The 19,135-nt window shown below is 39.5% G+C and overlaps 3 protein-coding genes across 5 annotated transcripts; 1 reads left to right on the forward strand and 2 right to left on the reverse strand.

The window, feature by feature from the left end:
- The first annotated feature begins 94 nt into the window (after positions 1-94).
- Positions 95-3,593, forward strand: anapc15 (anaphase promoting complex subunit 15). Of its 2 annotated transcripts, none has more exons than XM_041232839.1 (5): positions 95-181; positions 1,103-1,223; positions 2,132-2,200; positions 2,775-2,912; positions 3,476-3,593. In XM_041232839.1, exons 2-5 carry the CDS (start codon positions 1,104-1,106, stop codon positions 3,521-3,523), a joined length of 375 nt encoding a protein of 124 aa, XP_041088773.1. In that variant the 5' UTR covers positions 95-181; position 1,103; the 3' UTR covers positions 3,524-3,593. The 2 variants fall into 2 exon arrangements, with proteins under 2 accessions (XP_041088773.1, XP_041088774.1); XM_041232840.1 differs by having other exon boundaries at positions 98-181; positions 2,132-2,191; positions 3,476-3,591.
- A 62-nt stretch (positions 3,594-3,655) lies between these two features.
- On the reverse strand, positions 3,656-7,074 carry tomt (transmembrane O-methyltransferase). The gene is made up of 3 exons (XM_041232675.1): positions 6,799-7,074; positions 6,399-6,595; positions 3,656-5,778 (listed from the first exon to the last, which is right to left on the reverse strand). The coding sequence occupies exons 1-3, from the start codon at positions 7,058-7,060 to the stop codon at positions 5,458-5,460; spliced, it is 780 nt and encodes a 259-aa protein (XP_041088609.1). The 5' UTR covers positions 7,061-7,074; the 3' UTR covers positions 3,656-5,457.
- A 2,669-nt stretch (positions 7,075-9,743) lies between these two features.
- Positions 9,744-13,994, reverse strand: LOC121302671 (secreted frizzled-related protein 2-like). Of its 2 annotated transcripts, none has more exons than XM_041232717.1 (3): positions 12,491-13,994; positions 11,672-11,752; positions 9,744-10,955 (listed from the first exon to the last, which is right to left on the reverse strand). In XM_041232717.1, the coding sequence occupies exons 1-3, from the start codon at positions 13,008-13,010 to the stop codon at positions 10,648-10,650; spliced, it is 909 nt and encodes a 302-aa protein (XP_041088651.1). In that variant the 5' UTR covers positions 13,011-13,994; the 3' UTR covers positions 9,744-10,647. The 2 variants fall into 2 exon arrangements, with proteins under 2 accessions (XP_041088651.1, XP_041088650.1); XM_041232716.1 differs by having other exon boundaries at positions 9,744-10,958.
- Between the last annotated feature and the right edge of the window lie 5,141 nt (positions 13,995-19,135).

The following is a 19,135-nucleotide window of genomic DNA, read 5'->3' on the forward strand; positions in this document are numbered from 1 at the left end:
ACCACAGTCTATATAGCCAAAACTCAATAACGCAACGGGCTTCGGTTTATTGAGGGAAACTGAAGGGTAGTCTTCATGCGGAACTGTACTACCACAAGGCGAGAGGGATTCGGATTCAGTGAACACAGACTTCCGGAAGGGAAACAATTTGAATTTAAACACTGAGAGGTTTTACTGAGAGGTATGTATAATCAACTTTGCAATTGACATAAACGTTTTATAAACCCAAATTCTAAAAATGAAACGGTGGAGTTAGAAGAAAAAAAAGTGTAGTATTTAAGTCAGCAAAGACAAGACCTGAACTGAAATTAAAACATGGATTATTTTTTACGGTATTGTGGACATTTGTGTTAAAATAAAAACACACAATGTTATATGTCTATAGCTGTACATTCCCTGTATCCTCTGTTCATGGGTGATAATTGTGTAACTGCAGACTAACTCAAATCATGTACATTGTATTCATATCAAAGTTTAATATTTAGTTTCAATTGATGATGCAACATTTTTATAATACAGCGTTTTATTTATTATTGACACGCTGTATCATGGTATGGTGATCGCACATATCTGAACATAAACGAGGTGTTAACTGAAATTAAAAACTGTTTTGCAACTTGCAGTGTTTTATAAGGTAAACGATTCATGTACTGGACAGTGGAACAAAAGCAAAACAAAACAAAAAGGATAGTCTTCGTAGTCTCTTTCATGTAGGCAAACTCCGTATGGTTTACTTACTCAGTGTTCGGGTGCGGCACAATTGTGATACAGTACTATGAGATATGTATTGCCTGAGAAAAGAATACTGTTATTCTAGTGTTGACTTATAAATTATTAGATTATGCGTTAAATTGTGTAGCACAATCGGCCCATTGCTATTCAAAATCTTTTATTACATTTATTTAGCTGGTTAACACAAACCTACCCAGTTTCCCCATGCGTTAAGATACTGGGGGCATTCACACAACTGACCACGTTTTCTAAATCACTTGTGGTTTATCTATCATCAACCAAGAAATGGAGGAAGCAGCTCCCAGGAATGTGGTCCACTTGAGCTGGAGTGGCTTATTTGTGAAGTTGATCTTGCCCTCTCTCTCTTAAGAATGTCCACACTCTTCCCCTCCCTGTTCCCGCGGATGACCGAGTCCCTCTGGTTTAACCTGGACCGGCCCTGTGTCGATGAGAACGAGCTTCAACAGCAGGAGCAACAGCACCAGGCGTGGGTTTGTATGTGATTGATCTGTCGGGCTGTTTGCCTGATGAACAGTTCCCACTTCTTTGTCAACATCACGGTTTAATCAAGCAAGCAGTAACACGCGAGAAGGCACACCTGCCATATGTTGTCAGGAATGACCTTCAGCCTTTTGAGAAGAGAGCTATCTGGGTACAACCACTCCCCTTTAAGTATGTGGTGCTTATAAAATAGCCTGTAAAATAATAATGTATTTGACAGATGAGGCTAATGCAAGCCAGACCAGAACAATTGTAGTAAGAATTGCATGAGTTGGAATTGTTTTCAGACAGGTTTGTCCTGCCCATTATTTGTAATCTTTTAGATGTGGGGGTTTAATTGACAATGGAGGATATAAATATTGTCGTTCTTTAATTAATTTAATAGAAAAAAAACTAAATTGCTTAATAGTGTGTGCGCGTGTGCGTTTCTCTTGGGTGTGTTTAGGTCAGCCACTCTTTATATCAATTGAATATACGCCATGTCTTCAAATAAAGCGCTCTCTATTTGACTTGGTCCTTGCCTGCCGTAGTGTGGGTGTTGCTCCTCTCCATGAGAATTTCGCTTTAATAACCAAAAAAAAAAGCTGTTTGTGCACCAACACATTTATTCAACGCCCTATTGAACATGACTTGTGTTGGTGCATTTGGAATGTGTTCCTAACTCTTGTACTCGTTTAGCAACTTTTCACTTGGTCTTTACTTGATATCTGAAAAAATAGATTTTGTCTAATAAATACAAATCAGTAAGACTATTTAGTGTAAAATATTTGAAAAATGATTAGTAAGGTCAATAAACAAACCACTCCTTGTTTAAGCCTCCTATTTACTTAGGCTCAGACAACAGGCTTAGTTTTTAGTCCTCCTTCTTTAATTGTGATTATAATCCCTGTCTTTTCAGCTCCAGAGCATAGCTGAGAAAGACAATACCCTGGTGCCTATTGGGAAGCCCGCCTCGGAGGTACCAAATGTACTTACAGGACTTTTTATTTTTGTTTGTTTGGTGGATTGAGAATGTATGTGGCTTTTTGATATTCACTTTGTTGCATTAAGGATTTTTAAAAAAAACTTTAAAGATCTTTACGTGTGGTTCATTTCGAGTGCAGCATCTTGTTATATTGTCATTTTAAAATAAAGCTGCATTTGGTGGATAAAAATATGTTGAGATTCTTGAGTTATAGTTTTAAAAGGTAGAGATTTTGCAGGACTTTACATGGCTATTTGTGAATGGACTGGCTTAACTTGTAGGCATCAGACTGTTCATTTGTTTATAACATGCAAAGGTATATCTTACAAGGCCTGACAGTGTAATAGCATTAAGACCTGAGACACGTCCCCGTCAGACTGTGCCCCAGGCTAGCTGTGGTGATCTTGAAGAAATCCCAGAGAAACCAGCTTTTGCTATACCTATGGAAACATCCACCAAAGCAAAACTGCAAACAATCGAAGGAAGTAACCGTCATTTTACCATAACCGTAATTTAATGGGTTTGTATGACTAACTGAGTTTTGATTGTACTGTTTGCCATGCTGACCACTTGACAGCACTTTGATGATGAGGAGGAAGAGGATGATGAGGATGACGAAGACAGCGAGGAGGACTCTGAAGATGACGAGGACATGCAGGACATGGACGAGATGAATGATTATACAGAGTCTCCTGATGACGGGGAGATCAATGAGGTAAGCCAAAGATTAGAGCTAATCGGAGGCTGTTAAAAACAGCCATACGGACGTGACACCATTACATCAATGAGGTTATCAAAACATTCAAGCCACAATAATGTGAACACCCCAGGCCCACTTTAAAATGATACCGTGGTTCGTGTAGATAGTCCAGGACTAAATGATCTTGCACAAGAGGAGCACACAAACAGCAGCCCCACCTTTTATGCTCCTAATAACCTGATGCATTTAATTCTGGTAGTTTGATGGATGAATGTATTTTAGCAGTCTGTATGCGTTGGCTTGCTTTTGAAATTGGAATTACAGATTCCTTCCAGTGTAATTTGAACACTTCCATTTGGAGAAATGTTGTAGCTGCTCTAGCTAATACAAGTGCTGTGTATGCTATGATTGGTGTCATGTTTGCTTGAAGATACATGGGCATTGAATCATTAAATCTCAGCTGTGTTATCAGTTTGTTTTTTTTTTGTTTTTTTTCATGTGGCCAGCTTTCCTAGTCTGGTATTCTTACTTAATATATAGAAAAAGAAATGTAATTGTTTGCTATGTGTTCCTCCTAGGTGGATATGGAAGGAGCAGATCAGGACCAGGACCAGTGGATGATCTAGACCAGGGGTCTCCAGCCCTGGTCCTGGAGAGCTACTGTGGCTGCTGGTTTTCATTTCAACCAATATCTGTTACTTAATCTTGACTAATTAAGCCAATAATTTCAATTAACAGATGTTCCAGATCTTTAACCACTGATGATGTAAAGATACCTATAAAACCTGCTGGATAGGGGCTCTCCAGGACCAGGGTTGGAGACCCCTGATCTAGACCCTCCTTCCCGTACTAGAGTGAAAAACAACACCCAGAACCTTGTTGTGATCTTCCAGTACCCAGTAAGGGTTCATGGTTTGAAGGACGCAGCCCTTTGCCATTGGCCCTGTATGCTCTGAACCTTGTTGCTGTGGAATGTTGAGTGCATTGTTTAACTTGCAGTATATGGTTTCGTTGGATTGTTTTTTGCTTGTTTGTTTTGTTTCATAAACACTGTTTCTGCTTCAGCAAGTGAATGTAAGAAACAAGCCAACACTATAGGGATAACCATTCTACAGCAGGAGAGGCACTTGTCCAGAAATGTTTAAATGCTGCAAACCACTTTACGCTTGTGTTTACAAACGGCACACAGCCACTAGACACATACAGTATGTGAAAATAGGTTGGTTTCCTAATGGTGCTATGGAATCGGTAATATTGTACTGTGTGCTTTTACTGGTATTACAAATTGACTCTGGAGTGTTCTATACAGGACACATACACATCCAAGCCCATTAGAGATGAACTTGTGTTTCTAGCAACTATGATATTTAATACACAACTGATCAATGAGCAGGCACTGACAATCATCAACTGTCATGCTGCTGTATTGTCTAGACCAACCAGCAGGTGTCCCTGCTGAGCGTTAACACAATGAATACAGTAACAAAGTTGGATAGCTTCCATGTGTGGGATTTACTCTGGTTTGTTCTACTGCATTTTACTATTTAAAACAAAAATTAAAGTCAAATGTTATTTAAAGAACTTGTGGGTTTTAAAGCATTTTATTTTTGATTTACAACGTTGCTACTACCAGGGCAAAAATGACAATAAAATCAATATAATAGATTGCAGGGAGTGTATTAATGGGGAACAATGCCATAGAGACAAGCTGACAAAAAAAAAAAAAAAATAATAAGAGCGAAGCTTGAATATTTATGATTCCCCAGCAGAACCGTTAGATGGAATTTGATTCTGTAAAGAGCATAAATATTAGAGAGTGAGATACAAGGGTATGTCAAGAAAATAGGTCAGTTGTATATTCGATATAAAACAATGACTTTAAAATGACTTCCCCTTAACTGACATATTTAAAAGGACTTAACCAGTTTGGCAGTGGCAAGCTCAATAATTGGACAATAACGAGTATTTAATTAAATATTAAACCATTCTGAAAATAAGATCTGATATATAAAATGTAATGAACAAATAGGCATTCTGTACAGTATTACGAAAACACTTAAAGAAAATATTCTGCAAGAAACACACCGAAAGAGAGGAACCTTAAATCTTTTAAAAATAAAATACTAATAAGTTTGTCTTTTAGAATTCATGATATGAAGCAATTGTTCTCATGTTTCTTAATTAGAAAAAGTCACGATGTTACTCATTTTACCCTGTATGAGGAAACGGTTAAAAATAAAAGCTAATATAAGGTGGTATAGATACACTATATTTCAGTTTACTTATTGCTGACCCCAGAAAGTACCTTACCATAAGGAGCTAGAATTCTGTGCGAATATGGAAGCAACAGTAACTTAAATAACCAACCCGCAAAACAAATTCTAGCCATAATCTAGTCCTACTAACTTAATCAAATTTGTGTTATTTTAAATACAAATCTGAGTAAGGACATAATATTTATTAAAAAAATTAAGTAAGCGCTGACAGATTATCACAGCAAGTATTAACCCTTCAGTAGTAAATTAGCAGGTAGCTGCCTCTTCTTGCCACAGAAGGGTTTCTACTTGGTTCCGATGAAGGTGAGCTCGGCCATGCCATCTCGGATACCCCGGAAGTACTCCAGCGTGGCCTGGTGAATGCGGTGCTGGTACAGGCCGGAGCTCTTGACATAGCGCAGGAAGTGCGGTGCCCCAGGGAAGATGATGTTGTCTGCCAGGATAATGCTTCCCTTCCCCAGCAGCCCGCTCCCCTCCAGCAGCTGCAGGTCTCGCAGGTAGCAGCGCTTCCAGTGGTCCATGAACACGAAGTCCAGGCAGTCAATCCCAAAGCGCTCCCTCAACTGGGGGATCACCTCCTCTGAGGGGCTCACAATCAGCTCCACCTGGGGGAGGAAACCCAGTGACATCATTTGTCATGTTTTACAAAACCAACAGAACCTGCGATGAGAGGGCATTACTTTGTGGTTGTTGACTGTTGAAAATACATTTCTTATACAGACGAGGTCAATTACCAAGGTAATGCCTGATAAATCAGAAACTGATAATGGTGCCTTTATTGCCATTTTGAATACAAAAATGTAATTGCAGATTTATTTACACATTAATAATATTTTACTTTTTTTTTTTTTTAAATCTAAAACATTCTAATGGAATGTTTTGTATCACTACTTCGTAATACCCCTTGCAGGGAACCAATCCCCTTAAGTAACTATTAAATGCTAACACTATATGCAAGTTTAAGAACATGACATTTACCAACGAGGAGGATGCCAATCAACCCATCTAGCTGACTGATATCAGAGCTTTGTCAAATTGGGTGTTGAGGCATTCTAGACATACTACCAAACCAAACTACCATTTCTTATTTAAAATAAAAATCCATACATTATTTTAAATAGATACCTAGACCGGGGAAGACAAACTTTGTGAATGGGAAATATGTACAAGTCATAAAGCCAAGGTGTATGTTAGCCGTGCAAGATATCTACGACTTATAGCTCACCGTGTCATCATCAAATCCAGCCAATCTGATGACCTTCTCGGCTATGGCGGCATTGCGCTCATCCATCTCGACAGAATAGAGCCTGGCACCAAGGGGCAGTCCGCGGGCGATACGGACTGCAGAGTAGCCACAGTGCGTGCCCAGCTCCAGCACAATCAGAGGGGCATTGTCCGTAATGAGGCGGTCCAGAACTTTACCTGGAGGTGAAGACATACAGCCATGAGCAGGGAATTGAGACTAATTTCGGTCAGGGGCAAATACTAGCTGCTAAAGCAATTTTTTTGTACCAGGATAATACACTGCTTGTGATGTTAAACCATAAATCTCTACCAACTTTCATGCCTTACTTGTAAGTATTAAGAAATAGACTTGGGGGGGGGATGATGGTTGAAGCTAGTACCTTTCTTGGGGCCAATGTTGCTCATGTACTCCACACGGCTGGACCAGTGGTCGAATGTGTCCAGGATGCTGTCCGGGTCCCCTGGGAGGGAATGTGTGAGCAGGTACTGGAACGCCCGTTCTTCACGGGAGATACCCGTCGTGCAGTCCAGCACCATGCGAACCAGCACGGCCCGGTAAAACAGCAGGAAGTGGTGCCGGTACCGGATTATCAACGTCATGATCAAAGGGATGAAAGCCAGGACAATTGCTGGGGACACCATCTCCAATCTGTTTGGAAAAATAAATGTAATACATGTTTTTGTTTTATATTTGAAAAAGTAATGTTTTACCGCTAACGTTTTAAAATACACAATAACAAAAGACAAAATAAGGTTGAATACCATTAATAACAATATATTCAAAAAGTTATTACCCAACATTTCAAGAATAGTTTGGAAGCATTTACTTATACTTAAGGGATGCAAATTTAGCTGACAGTTGGGTCCACAGTAAACATAAACGGATCACAGACACATTAAAAGGAAATTAAACTTGTAAGAGAACATGTAAAGTGTGTAAATATATTTGTAAAGATAAGAGAAAGTCGCACAGAGAAAATATATACTCAGTCATAAAAAAATCGTCATGCAAAACTAGCAACCTTGTTTACGCTATATTTTGCCAAAAACGTAACAAAATAAAATACGTAGGAGAGACAAGTACAACATTGTATAAAAGAAAACAGAATCACCTATCAAACATAAGAAATAAAAGTAAATTAACTAATAGTTCAACGCTTCAACAAACGAAAACAACACGAATGATCTACAATTAGTTTTAGAATAAATAAAAATTAGATGCACAATACAGAAGACTAAAAGGAAAATAAATGGAATCAATACCCTGAAGCCTTAATGTTTAAATAGAAAGGAATAGTAGACTGTTGCATCATTAACTATGTAGCAAGTTACATCACTAACACATTAATAGATTTAAATAGAAATAAGTAAATGTAGTTACCATGGCATCACATTTTTTTTTTCTTTCTCCAAACACATTTTCCCTTGATAAAGGTATGTTGAACATACCGAAATTTTGGGAAGTTGGCTCTTTTGAGCAGAAACTATATATAATGCATTGGATCATTTACATCACTGGGATGCCATTGTAATACATTACCTACAGAACCACTGAGAGATCACGGCATTACCAGCAATGGCAAACAAATGCATTATGACAGCCCAGTGGTTGTGATATGTTACTGTAACATGGCACCACTGTGTATTTGTTTATACTAGGTACATGAAAAAGTTACTGTGGTTTCATTCTACTACAACTTCCACTATTGCACAAACTGGCCAAAAATGATAGCAACCCGTAATCAAAGATGACCATACTGATCTACGGGAGCTCCTTCTCAGATACAACTGCACTGTCATTGAAGCCCATTTTCCAGCCACAAATACAAACCTCTCCAGCTGCTAGCGAAGAATTGTCAGGAGCAGTGGGAAGCCAGAATATAGTTTATCTAACACCAGCACAAACTTCTTTCTACACAAATTATTCTTATGTGAAAACACCCCTGGTCATATACTTTCACAGCTTGGCAACAAAGTACTTAATGCATAGAAACACCCAATGTGCAACCTACGCACATAGCCATGCAGTTAAACAATAATACCTTAACAAACACTAAAATACGCAAATATACAAGGCCTGGTTTTTAAACGCTGGTTTAATGGCCTACTCGTATACAAGTAAATATAGTTCTTAAGTTTATTCAATTACCATTTTAATGTATAAACAAGGCTTTATTTTGCCAAGTCAAATAACACAGTAATTGGCATATTATTATTACTCTCGTCAGACATGATTCTGGAAGATAAAGTTATTAAAATGCAAGCCCTGCATAAGCACACTCACAAAACACAGGAATGCCTAGGCAGGTGCATGTTTGCGAGCAATCAGTAAAACATAGTTCCTACTCACCTGTTTGGAGTGGTACGCTGGACTGATGGCTGAGAGATGCTTGCTTTGTGCTCCAGTTTAAGTCACAGCGAGGAAATAGGGAGCATGCATTATTGATAACTGACCTCCAGCCAGTAGAACAATCCAGACGTGCAAAGGGAGAGGGATCATGTTCTGTGTGACAGGTGCATGTGGAAAGAATTCACTAGAAAGATCGAAATGTTCACTGTACTATAGAAGTCTCACATTTCTTTCTTTTACACAATTCGCTGTCTTTAATCAAAAGGTATCATACGTTTATGGATCCTTTAGTTTCTCATCACCCCCAGCCACACCATATCTCTTACTACATCATCACCGTCACCCATAATAACAGTAGTTCTCTGCTTCACTGGTTACAGGTAGTCACTAAGCTACAGACAGGGGACTCTCCTGCTACCATGTGCATGAAATATCTAAAAATAGCTGGAAAAAATTGTTTTGGACACATTGCTTTTTATGGGGGGGGAAATGCATCCTCTTCTTAAGAGGCTACGATGCATTTGCATCTTCCATATTGTCCCTAAATAAAGACTAGAAGAGAGTTTTTTGTATCTGTCCCCATATGCGGTCGCCATGCATGAAAGAGTTAAACAAATTCTCAAATGCTTTTTCAGCGTAATTAGTCAATACGAAACAAGTGTACCAACAGGAATTATAAATGTGACAAGCCAAAGTGCGACTTACATTTCTGTGATAGGAAATCAAACCAGTCAAAATAAACAATGCTGTATTTCCAAAACATTATAACACCTATTTTGTTACAAAACTGGAACCAAGTAAAGACAGAATAATAGACTAGTTTACTGGTCTGTGGTTGAGTGGAGCAGTCTTTTCTATACTAGTGCCAAATCTCTTTACGCAGCATTGTGAGGTTATTGGAAGAATGAGAAGCAAAATAGAATACAAAATCAAAACACATCTTTTTTTTTGTTTTGTTCAAACATACATTTATTGTACCAGGGTTCAGTAATGGGTACATAATTTTTAACTAGAATATCTAAAGCAAACTACAACAAGGCTCCCTGTCAAAGGACAATGCAAACTTAAATCAATTGTGTGGGCCCACTGGTCTCTTGGTTTAGATTAAAAAGTTTAAATATTATGCATGCAAGCAGCCAAGCACAGAAGCCAACAACAGCTTGTTCTATTTTGTTACCACACAATATTTCTGTTAACACAACAGCTTATTTAATGAAGGCCCCAAAAGAACAATAAATGTACATTTACCTGGACATTGGAACTAGAAAAACACCTTTTAAAAATAATGTTTTTTCTTTTGTTTAGGTTTTTAAATTTTTTTTTTTATCTTGCTCATCACTCATTTAAAGTACATTACACTAACAAATAATTTCCAGTAAATCTTACCATCACTTTGGAGAGCAATGAATTGGCATATCAGCCCAATGGAAAAGCGATAGTTCAAAGACGAACGTCTTACCATCGAAATAAAGAACAAGCTCTGTAGCACACGGGCCTGCTGATGTCTGTTAACTCACCAGCCGCTATGAAGAGAATAACTGCAGTGGATCTCACATTCTCCTAGAGGAATGCACACATGAATTTGCTTTTTCATTAGAGTCAAAATTTGTCATTGAATCTTAGTACTTCTATTTTCAACATCAACTGTGTTTCTACATGCAATCTCTTCAAGTGGAGCTCTGAGATAAAGAAAAACAAAATGTTATTCAGCTGTACCATTGCATGCGTGTCTTTAACACAGGCAAACCTATGGCAATACATAACAGGTAAGATTAACTGAAATTATTTTCTTCGCTCTACGTACTTTAACATGCAGTAGAAAAGCATGTTCTTCTCTAAACTGTGGAACACACGCACACACTTGTTGAGTTGCTGGGTGTCAGCATTGCAATTTGCGGATGATACGCATCAATTTTCTCAGCTCCTTGTCCCCACGCTGCCAGCGTACCACTCTGGAAAGGACCAGCCTGTCCCCTGCCCTGTTCGCCAGGGCCAGCAAGGTGTCAGAGGTATCAGAGAGCTCATCGCAAGTGCACTTTCCTCCTCCAGGCAGCCAGAGGGCGCTCCTGAGTATCGCTTCCTCCTCCTCCGCATGGTTATTCTTGCGCAGAAGCATCCGGCTCTTGCCCTCGCCCACAATTTTTCTGTCTTCCCCTTCCACCGTTGACTCCCGTACCCTCAGTCTCACTGCTAGTTACATATAAACACAAACATGATTTAATCTCCTGTGTTGAAACTAAGTTCTGAAATTCCATGTCCCTACACCCCTCACACCATTGTTCTTCAGTTCCTGAAACGCCTCTTAAGGTACAACACTTCAGAGCTGCCGGCACCTTCCACAATTCATATCTAATGGTTAAGTGGAGCTCTTCCAGCAAATAAATCACTGGGAACTCTGACATCTAAAATCGACCTTACATAGTGTTGTACCTTGACAGAAATGCACATAAAGTAACACCTTTCCAAATTCCTCAGCCTAAGCATTGGCCAAAACAAAGCCGGTCAACAAAGGCCCTTGTCTGATGTGGTTTATTCATTATTCAAGTCGTTTATATTCTTTGTTTTCCCATGTGTTCAGATTGGCTGACTGGCATACAGGAACAGCTGGTCACCTTATATTTTACAACAGTGTCAAACTCAATTAGTTGTGGTAATAGCTGCAGGGCGGTAAACTGAAACCATGCAATTTAAGATCACACTGGATGTAATGTGTAGATACGAGAGTCTGGGGGCAAGGATTTTTCCAGAGCCTTCACCACAGATGTAGATTAGTATATTGCTATTAGTTTGATATGGACTAAATCACCCAATGCAAGGTTACTATTCCACAGAACTGACCTTCCTTTGAAAACAATTGTAATCGTTTATGATGGCATACAACCATGACTCAACATTGAACTCACCAAAATCATTCTTGCAGTAGTTCTGTAGGATCTCATTTTCGTCTTGTCCGGTTGACTTGCAGGCATCACAAACCAGTGTCTCTGTGGGAAGGAACAGCTGGTTTTACTTTCTTAATTTGTTACTTCTTGTGAAAAATGTATTTACAGCATGCAAACCTATTCATTGTTTTAAAAAAATAATAATACAATTCCCCATTTACTTAAGGGTCATTCCAGCTCAAGTGGACCAAGGGGCTTGTTTAACCCCACAGACCAAAGACATGCTTTACTAATACAATGCATCAATCCCCACATGGAGATCATAAAAATGTACTCTTTTGAAAACTTCAGACACATTTTCACCATATAGCGAATGAGTTACAAAGCTCCTTTTGTATTGCAAAACACATCATAAACCACAATGTGGGCAACACCGCCCTACAATTTGAGCTAGAAAGATCATAATAAGCCATAGTATTTAAATTGCATGCAGTATCTCATATTATAACATATTTATAACAAGCGATATAAATATCCAAGAGAACAGACTGGTGCCCACAACAGGTCCACTCCCATTCGAACTGTAACATTGTTCTGTCTGGAAAGGATTGTGGGCCCTGTAATAGCTCCATGCTCTAGAAAATACACAATGAGCTGTCCTTGCAGTTTAAGACTGACTATACTCAATAGTTAGCAACTATATCTCCTGTAGCTCTTGCTCGTGTGTCAAGTCCCCTCAACGCCAGCCAGCTGTTTGGTTATGCAGCTATTCCGAAGGAGAGAGCAATGCCTGCGACAAACAGGTCAGAAATGCATTTTCCCGTAAAATAACATTCCTACCAAGATTCTCCTCCTGTTTCTCGTCTGAATTCTCGGATAGAGTCTCGTCAGAGCCGCCCGAGGGTGGGATGCACAACTCGGTGCCCGCTGGGAATTGGCTGCAGTTGAGCATCTCGGGCCATGGAAAGCCGAAAGCGCTCATGACGGGCACGCAGCCGTCCCGCACCCCCTCGCAGAGGCTCATGCAGGGGCGGATTGGCTCCAGCAGCTCGCTCAGGCATACGGGCGCAAAGAGGGAGCAGAGGAACTTCTTGGTGTCACGATGGCAGTGCTTGGAGACCAGGGGCACCCACGAGCCAGCCTGTTGCTGCGCCTCCTTCAACGTATCGTGGCCCAGAAGATTGGGCAGCCGCATCTCACGGTAGCCCACGTTATGACAGAGACCCATGGTGCTAGGAATGGGCTTGCAAATTGACCGTTTGATGCTGTAATCCGACACTGAGAAGGGGAAGGTAGATCCGGAGGTAAATAAAGTCCAAAATAGTATTAGGATACAGGCGGGGAGCGAGAGGAGATCCATTTTGATTGTTAATTTTCAGTCTTGAAAACTTAAAATCTGAACAGAATTTAACAAGTCAAAACAGCATTTTTCCCCATGTAGTTATACGAGGAAAAGGTCGTAAATCCTTCAACTTTATTTGCCAGTTCAGGCGTGGTTCTTGCTGCAACGTTATTCCAAATGCAAGAGGGCTTTGAAATGCACTTTTCTTATTCTACAAATAGTATTTCACAGGCTCCCTGTCGTTTATTTGAAACGAGTAATTCGATATTGTTAACACAAGTTATTTGCATATTATTTGGTTTAATGTCTTGTCAGTTTTCAAGTTTGACGCAATGCACAATTTCCTGATTTTTAATCTTCATTGGGAACACACACTGATCCCTTGCCAATATAAAAGGTAGCCACTACGATAGCCCTCCTGTTCACAAATGCAACTCCAGTTCTTCATGTGCGTTACGGAAGTATTTAACACACATTAAAGGAATCCCGAAAGGGATCGTCCTCTCTCCCTAACGTTTTGAAATTCCTCGATGTTCTGAATAGATCAGTCGTACTATTCCATTAGGTTTTTGTACACATTGGTCGCCACCAGCTAAAGGCACGACTACTTGCAGGTATTAACCCACAACACGGTCAGCTTTTAACTTATCCCACGCAGAGTTACACAGGCTGTCCAATTATCACCAGTCTCTTATCCAGAATCTTACAACTTTATTGTATCATTACAACTAATTTCCTCTTGCTGAAGCAGCAGTCCCATACCGTGATCGACCCTTTGTGCAAGATAACTCGCCTATAGTTTTCAGTTGAAACAAGGGGCGCGGATTTGTTTACCTTCAGTCGTGATTCCTTACTTCTTACTTGGAAACGGTCCTTGAAAATATATACATTTCCTAGCCATGTAAAATCAAGCCTGTGCAAAATTACCAGTCGAAAACAACAGCAGTATGCTGGCTCTGCCTTTGTTGTTGAACGGATGCTTCTGTGGGTCGGATTCTTTGGAAATGCTCGGATTTTATGTGTTAATTAAAGGCTTAAAGGCGGGGACACTACCCTGTGAGTGTTTTCGAAAACATTCTGTAATTTAAGACCATGGAGACAGGTTTATTGGGGGTTGTAAAACCCCTATATAATTTACACTTTTCTCTTGAGTGCAGCTGTAGAGCTGATTGGAAACTGAGAATTTAAAAGTATGTGTAGCCTGTTGTGTGAGACATTAATTTAAATGTATCAAGTAAAATGTTTTGTTTTTTATTATCTTATTTTCAGTAAATGCGATGTTTTTATTGATTGGTTTATTCATTTAAAATGTTTTTTTTTTCTTTCTTCCTCCACCTTATTTAGACGGGGATTTTTTCTTCCAATGTACACGCTGAATTCTGAGTTCGGTTTTGTAGCGCACAACGAGTATTGTATTAAGAATGGAATGTTTAGGGCTCAGTATGCATGTACAGAAGTGTTCCTGGCTTTCCAAATAAAACCATATGTTCCCACTTCGTTTGGGCTTTCTCTGCAACTCTGTGTTCATGCTACTATAAGAACAATTCCTAAAATCAACAAACGGTGCTATATAGTGACGGGCTTAATATAAAACCAAAAAGCGATGAATAGAACGATTTGGTTCCATAGGCCAATGTTTCATAGTGTTTTTCTTTTTTTTGTTTTTTGTTTTGGCTGTCCACTTACTTTTTTATTATGTTTGCATCATTGTGATTGGTTCGTATTGCATTTTTTTTCTTTTTTTAAGATTTTCAGAAGCTGCCCTCGAGTTTTCATTGGCAGCGTTTTATTTTCTTACCCGAAGTTAATCAACAGCTGAGGGGTGATTTGCAGCCCAACCCTTTGTTCAATAAAGATGTTCACACAGAGGTGCAGGGGGTGGATGGGTTGAGGGTGTGAAACGTTGTTTGCACACCATCTAGTGGCAGGTCACTTAAAGGGGACTGCTCCCAATAAAGGCAGTGTTTTAAGGTATAAGAAAATTTAATTTACTTGATTTAATTGTTTGATAGTTGCGCTGTTTGATTAAAATAGGAATTTCGCTCACTGAAGAAATCCATAAAGTGACATGTGTGTTAATGTACCTTGATAGTTCGTGATTGTGTGGAATAGGCATGTGTGACACTGAGTGGACATGACAAGTCTTCAAGGGTTAATTTGTTCTGGAGGGATACCTTTCCTTTGAGGTATGACATAGGTCCGTTTTTTGGGATAGAACCACACAACAGTCTCACGTTTTGATTGATCCTTGTCTGTCGAGGAATATGACGCCACCACGACTGGGAAAGCTTGGAGGCATTTTTAACATTGGAGAGAAAGAGATCTGCTCTCCAGAACCTTTGAATTGAAATATGTAGTATTTTGCTTTACTAATAAACTATGGGTGATTGTTACTGTATATAAATTGTCACGTTATGCACGAATTGGCTTTTTGTGGTGATTGAATTTTTTCTTTCAAATAGCATAGGGCCTACATCTAATTGTTTGCATGCTTGAGATATACATAGATAGATATATTCAACTCAGTTTGTTACAGGATTCATTGGTTTATCTCTAATGTAATCAGCTTTATATGTACATCTGCAAACTGACCCCGTTCTTTTAGAAACACACGCAATTGTCTGTTATTTCCCTGCCTCACAATAGTAGAATTGTACAGTAAATTGTGTTGATTTTACGTGGAAAATATACTTCTCTCAGTTTCCCACAGCTTACTCACAGGTGTAACCCAATGGTAAATTCAGTTTGAAAGGCTATGTATGCTGTCACTGTAAGAGTTGTGCTGGGGGAGGGGTCTGCCTCCATATCCCCTGCTGTTATTCAGTCCTTTAAGGAAAGGGTAGATATTGTATGGATACCTGTTTTCAGGATGGTGATTTGGCTCATTACATGGGAAACTTTAGTAGTGACTTGACTTACTAAGACATTCAGCAGACATGGGTTTAGATTCATTCCCCTAGAGTCTTCCATTAGCCATGGGGGAATAAAGTGTATCTGGCTGCAACCAGCTGCTGTCAGCTCTGTGTGAAATAATATACAAGAGAAAAGGGTTACACTGTCTTAAGGTTTTACAATTTGCTCCAAATGTTCCCAAAGTTGTTGTGGGTCAGGGATTGGTGGTAAAGAATATCAGGTGAGATTTATTAATTGGAAACTAAAGTTAATCTATTTTAAACATCACACCACAACAGTGGCACAGTCCTGCTCTCCTTCACAGTCGTGTTAAAGACCAATTGTGACTTGGAGCTGAATGAAACTGAGCAGAAGACTCAACATTCTCAAACCTAATTCACAGTTTTTAGTGGTGTGAATACACTGTATTAATTAAAGTTAATTTAAGATGTTTGTTACTGCAGTTTTATAATTAGACAGTCCATGGGGAATATTATGTACTAATAATGCTCAGTATAAACTAGTGATTAATTGGCAGATCTCAAGCCATTAAGACAGAGTGGGGTAGGGTTAACTGACAAACACATAGTTTACTGTACATGACTATGAAACTTTGCCAATGTGCAGGATTAATGGCAGTGTTCCAGGTCTAGACCACTAGCACATATGTTTTAAAATGTGTGCTTTGTCCCCAACCTCCAACTCCTATATACTGTACATTACCAATAATATTGTATAGCCTATAGTATAGGCTACCTATACACATACATCTAATTAGCCTAACATTATTTCATACTACATTTTAAATGCACAGCAAAATCAGAAAGTCAGTGTTACCAAATGCAAAAGAAATATCGTAATCTCCTCTAGTACTAACCATAACCTTGAATTTGTTATGATCCAACCTGCAAAAGACCATACATCCCTTTATGCAAGATTCTTATAGTAAGAACATTAATGCAACTGCCAGCTAGAAACACACAAGGCCTTGCCTGCGAGTGGGGAATTAGCAAATGCTAATTTTACAAAAAAAAAAAAAAAAAGCTAAAAGTAATATAATTTGATTTCTCATTTAAAACCATAAACATGTTGCATAATCAATTTAAAAAGCAAAAATACATTTTTACAACGTGAATGTACAACTATAACTGCTGTGTTTATTTGAAGTACTGTAGACTTACTGGTTTTGAAATATCCATTTAACTGAAATACAACATTTTTGGGTATAGTTATGAGTAACACTATTAAGGAAGATGGAAAAGCCAACCTCCCAATTGATGGAGGTGCTAGATGGACCAAATGGTGTGACCGCAACAAGATGGTGCATACAGTAGGTATAGCGACAGAGCACCCACACATTAGTGGACTCTGGGTGTGGTCAACCCTTAAATTCGACTAGAGCTCCTGGGGGCACCACCTGGCAGTCCAAACAGTCGGTAGCCATCTCCTGTATTCATGGGGATACCAGGTCATACCTTACCATTAAGATTAGGAGGAATGAGTCACCAGACAGCAAAATGTTCTGTCTTAAAAAAAAGGGTTACCACATTCATTTATATTGGGATGAAACCAGCCATTTAATGAACTGTTGGAGAGTACAGCATGTGTGGCCAGTTGGTCTCAACCACCAAGGGAACAACTGATTTGCAGGATTTTCCCCTTGCAGTTTAACTGGTTTAATCACTGCATCCACCTTAGGAAAACAAGAAAAAAAGGAGAGTAGAGGGTACTAGATGTATACTGCAAGGGGAGAGGTCAGACCAAACCCCACAAGAATGGCAAGAGGGGGAAGAAAGGAGGAAGGGCAAGTTTTAGGGTGTACCCAACCATAAAACCCCCCCCCCCCCAGAGGGTGTAACATCACCTGCTCTCAATACACTAGCGTTTTGAAATGGTGACTGCTTGCTGAGGTTTGCAAAAGCACAGCTGCAGTGTCGAGGGCAGGATGGTTAACAATTCAGCACCAATGTGGTTACCTGTATTTTGCAGTTTAAAAAAAAAAAACACACACACAGCAGTACTGGGTGTCCTCTGAGGCAGAGACCAGGCAAATGGAGCAGCAGCTGCTGGTTCCTCAGCCTTTTGTAGAAAGGTGCTCAGGCGAGCCCATTGAATCTCAGGCTTAAAGACTGAAGAGAAAATCTGGCCAGATTTGCCGGAATCTACAGCAATATTAAAATACGTGGCATCATGTTAAAAATGCCAATTCACAGCAGAAAGGGATTAGGTGTGCAACCCTTGTTCCGTTGTTGCTTGAAGCCATTGGGTGCAGGAATTTAAAATTAAAAGAACCCACAATGAGGAGACAGAATTTCAATACAAGATAAAGGTGTATTCAAGTTAGAGACTGCTTCTCTGGGATCTGACAATTTGCAAGACAACCCATTTGAGGAAGAGAATTACAACAGATACCGAGACCAGCAAACCAAGCAGCCACAGGAGACCATGGAAGAGTCAATTGCTTCTCTGCAAGAGGAAGAAACAGGTTAGTGGCAAAGCATTTTGGGTTCAAGTGAGAAATAAATTAAGCTTCAGGTCTGGCTTTAGCCCAAACCAAAATATGGTAACCTCCATCTTCAAGGGAACAATACATGAAAAAGGCTAGTACTGTTTTAATACACAATCTCCAAATCACTTACCTGTTTGTTCATGGGGCACATTCTCATCCAAAATGAAGGTTCCTTCACCAACAGCGATGAGGCCAGTATGACCAGGAGCAACTCTTGACTATGTTTGATTTGCCAGGACAGGGTTTTCCTGCACAGCACCCAACCACTACAAGATACTCACTTCCTCATCCAAACGGTGCTTGGTCTTGTAGTCCACGAACTGGAAGATTTCTATTTCAAAGCGTCGAGTGTGCTTGGATACAGGCATGTTATTGTATTTGACATGGAGGCCAGCAGCACTGCTGTAATCCAGGATGTTTGGACAACTGTGGGGTAGAAATTCAGAAGGGAGTCTGACAGCTGCCAACTAGGAGGCTTGAAGTGCATGGCAGCCATATTGTAATGCTTCTAGCAGCTGCAACAGTCTAGCTTACAAAGATTTACTTCAGGTGTTTGCAGCCAATAAGATTGGATAACACTATGTAACACAATTTTTGTTCCTGGGTAGTAAGTGTTATTTCCTAATTGCTTATGCCTCAAAAGTATAGAAAATGGCTATTATTTTCCCCACAAACTTTGCTTTTGTGACCAGGACAGGTAAATTTCAAAATATCACTATTTCCAATGAGAAAACGGGCGATT

This window comes from Polyodon spathula, chromosome 30 (genome assembly GCF_017654505.1).
Source record: "Polyodon spathula isolate WHYD16114869_AA chromosome 30, ASM1765450v1, whole genome shotgun sequence".
Lineage (NCBI taxonomy): Eukaryota > Metazoa > Chordata > Actinopteri > Acipenseriformes > Polyodontidae > Polyodon > Polyodon spathula.

Coding starts and splice junctions, on each gene's coding strand:
- anapc15 (XM_041232839.1), top strand. CDS start 1,104: ATGTCCACACTCTTCCCCTCCCTGTTCCCGCGGATGACCGAGTCCCTC. Junction 2,201..2,774: donor CCGCCTCGGAGGTACCAAAT/GTACTTACAGGA, acceptor ACCACTTGACAG/CACTTTGATGATGAGGAGGA. Junction 2,913..3,475: donor ATGACGGGGAGATCAATGAG/GTAAGCCAAAGA, acceptor TGTTCCTCCTAG/GTGGATATGGAAGGAGCAGA.
- tomt (XM_041232675.1), bottom strand. CDS start 7,060: ATGGTGTCCCCAGCAATTGTCCTGGCTTTCATCCCTTTGATCATGACG. Junction 6,596..6,798: donor CAACATTGGCCCCAAGAAAG/GTACTAGCTTCA, acceptor CTTCACCTCCAG/GTAAAGTTCTGGACCGCCTC. Junction 5,779..6,398: donor CTGGATTTGATGATGACACG/GTGAGCTATAAG, acceptor TTCCTCCCCCAG/GTGGAGCTGATTGTGAGCCC.
- LOC121302671 (XM_041232716.1), bottom strand. CDS start 13,010: ATGGATCTCCTCTCGCTCCCCGCCTGTATCCTAATACTATTTTGGACT. Junction 11,753..12,490: donor GAAACAGGAGGAGAATCTTG/GTAGGAATGTTA, acceptor TCCTTCCCACAG/AGACACTGGTTTGTGATGCC. Junction 10,959..11,671: donor CTACTGCAAGAATGATTTTG/GTGAGTTCAATG, acceptor ATATGTAACTAG/CAGTGAGACTGAGGGTACGG.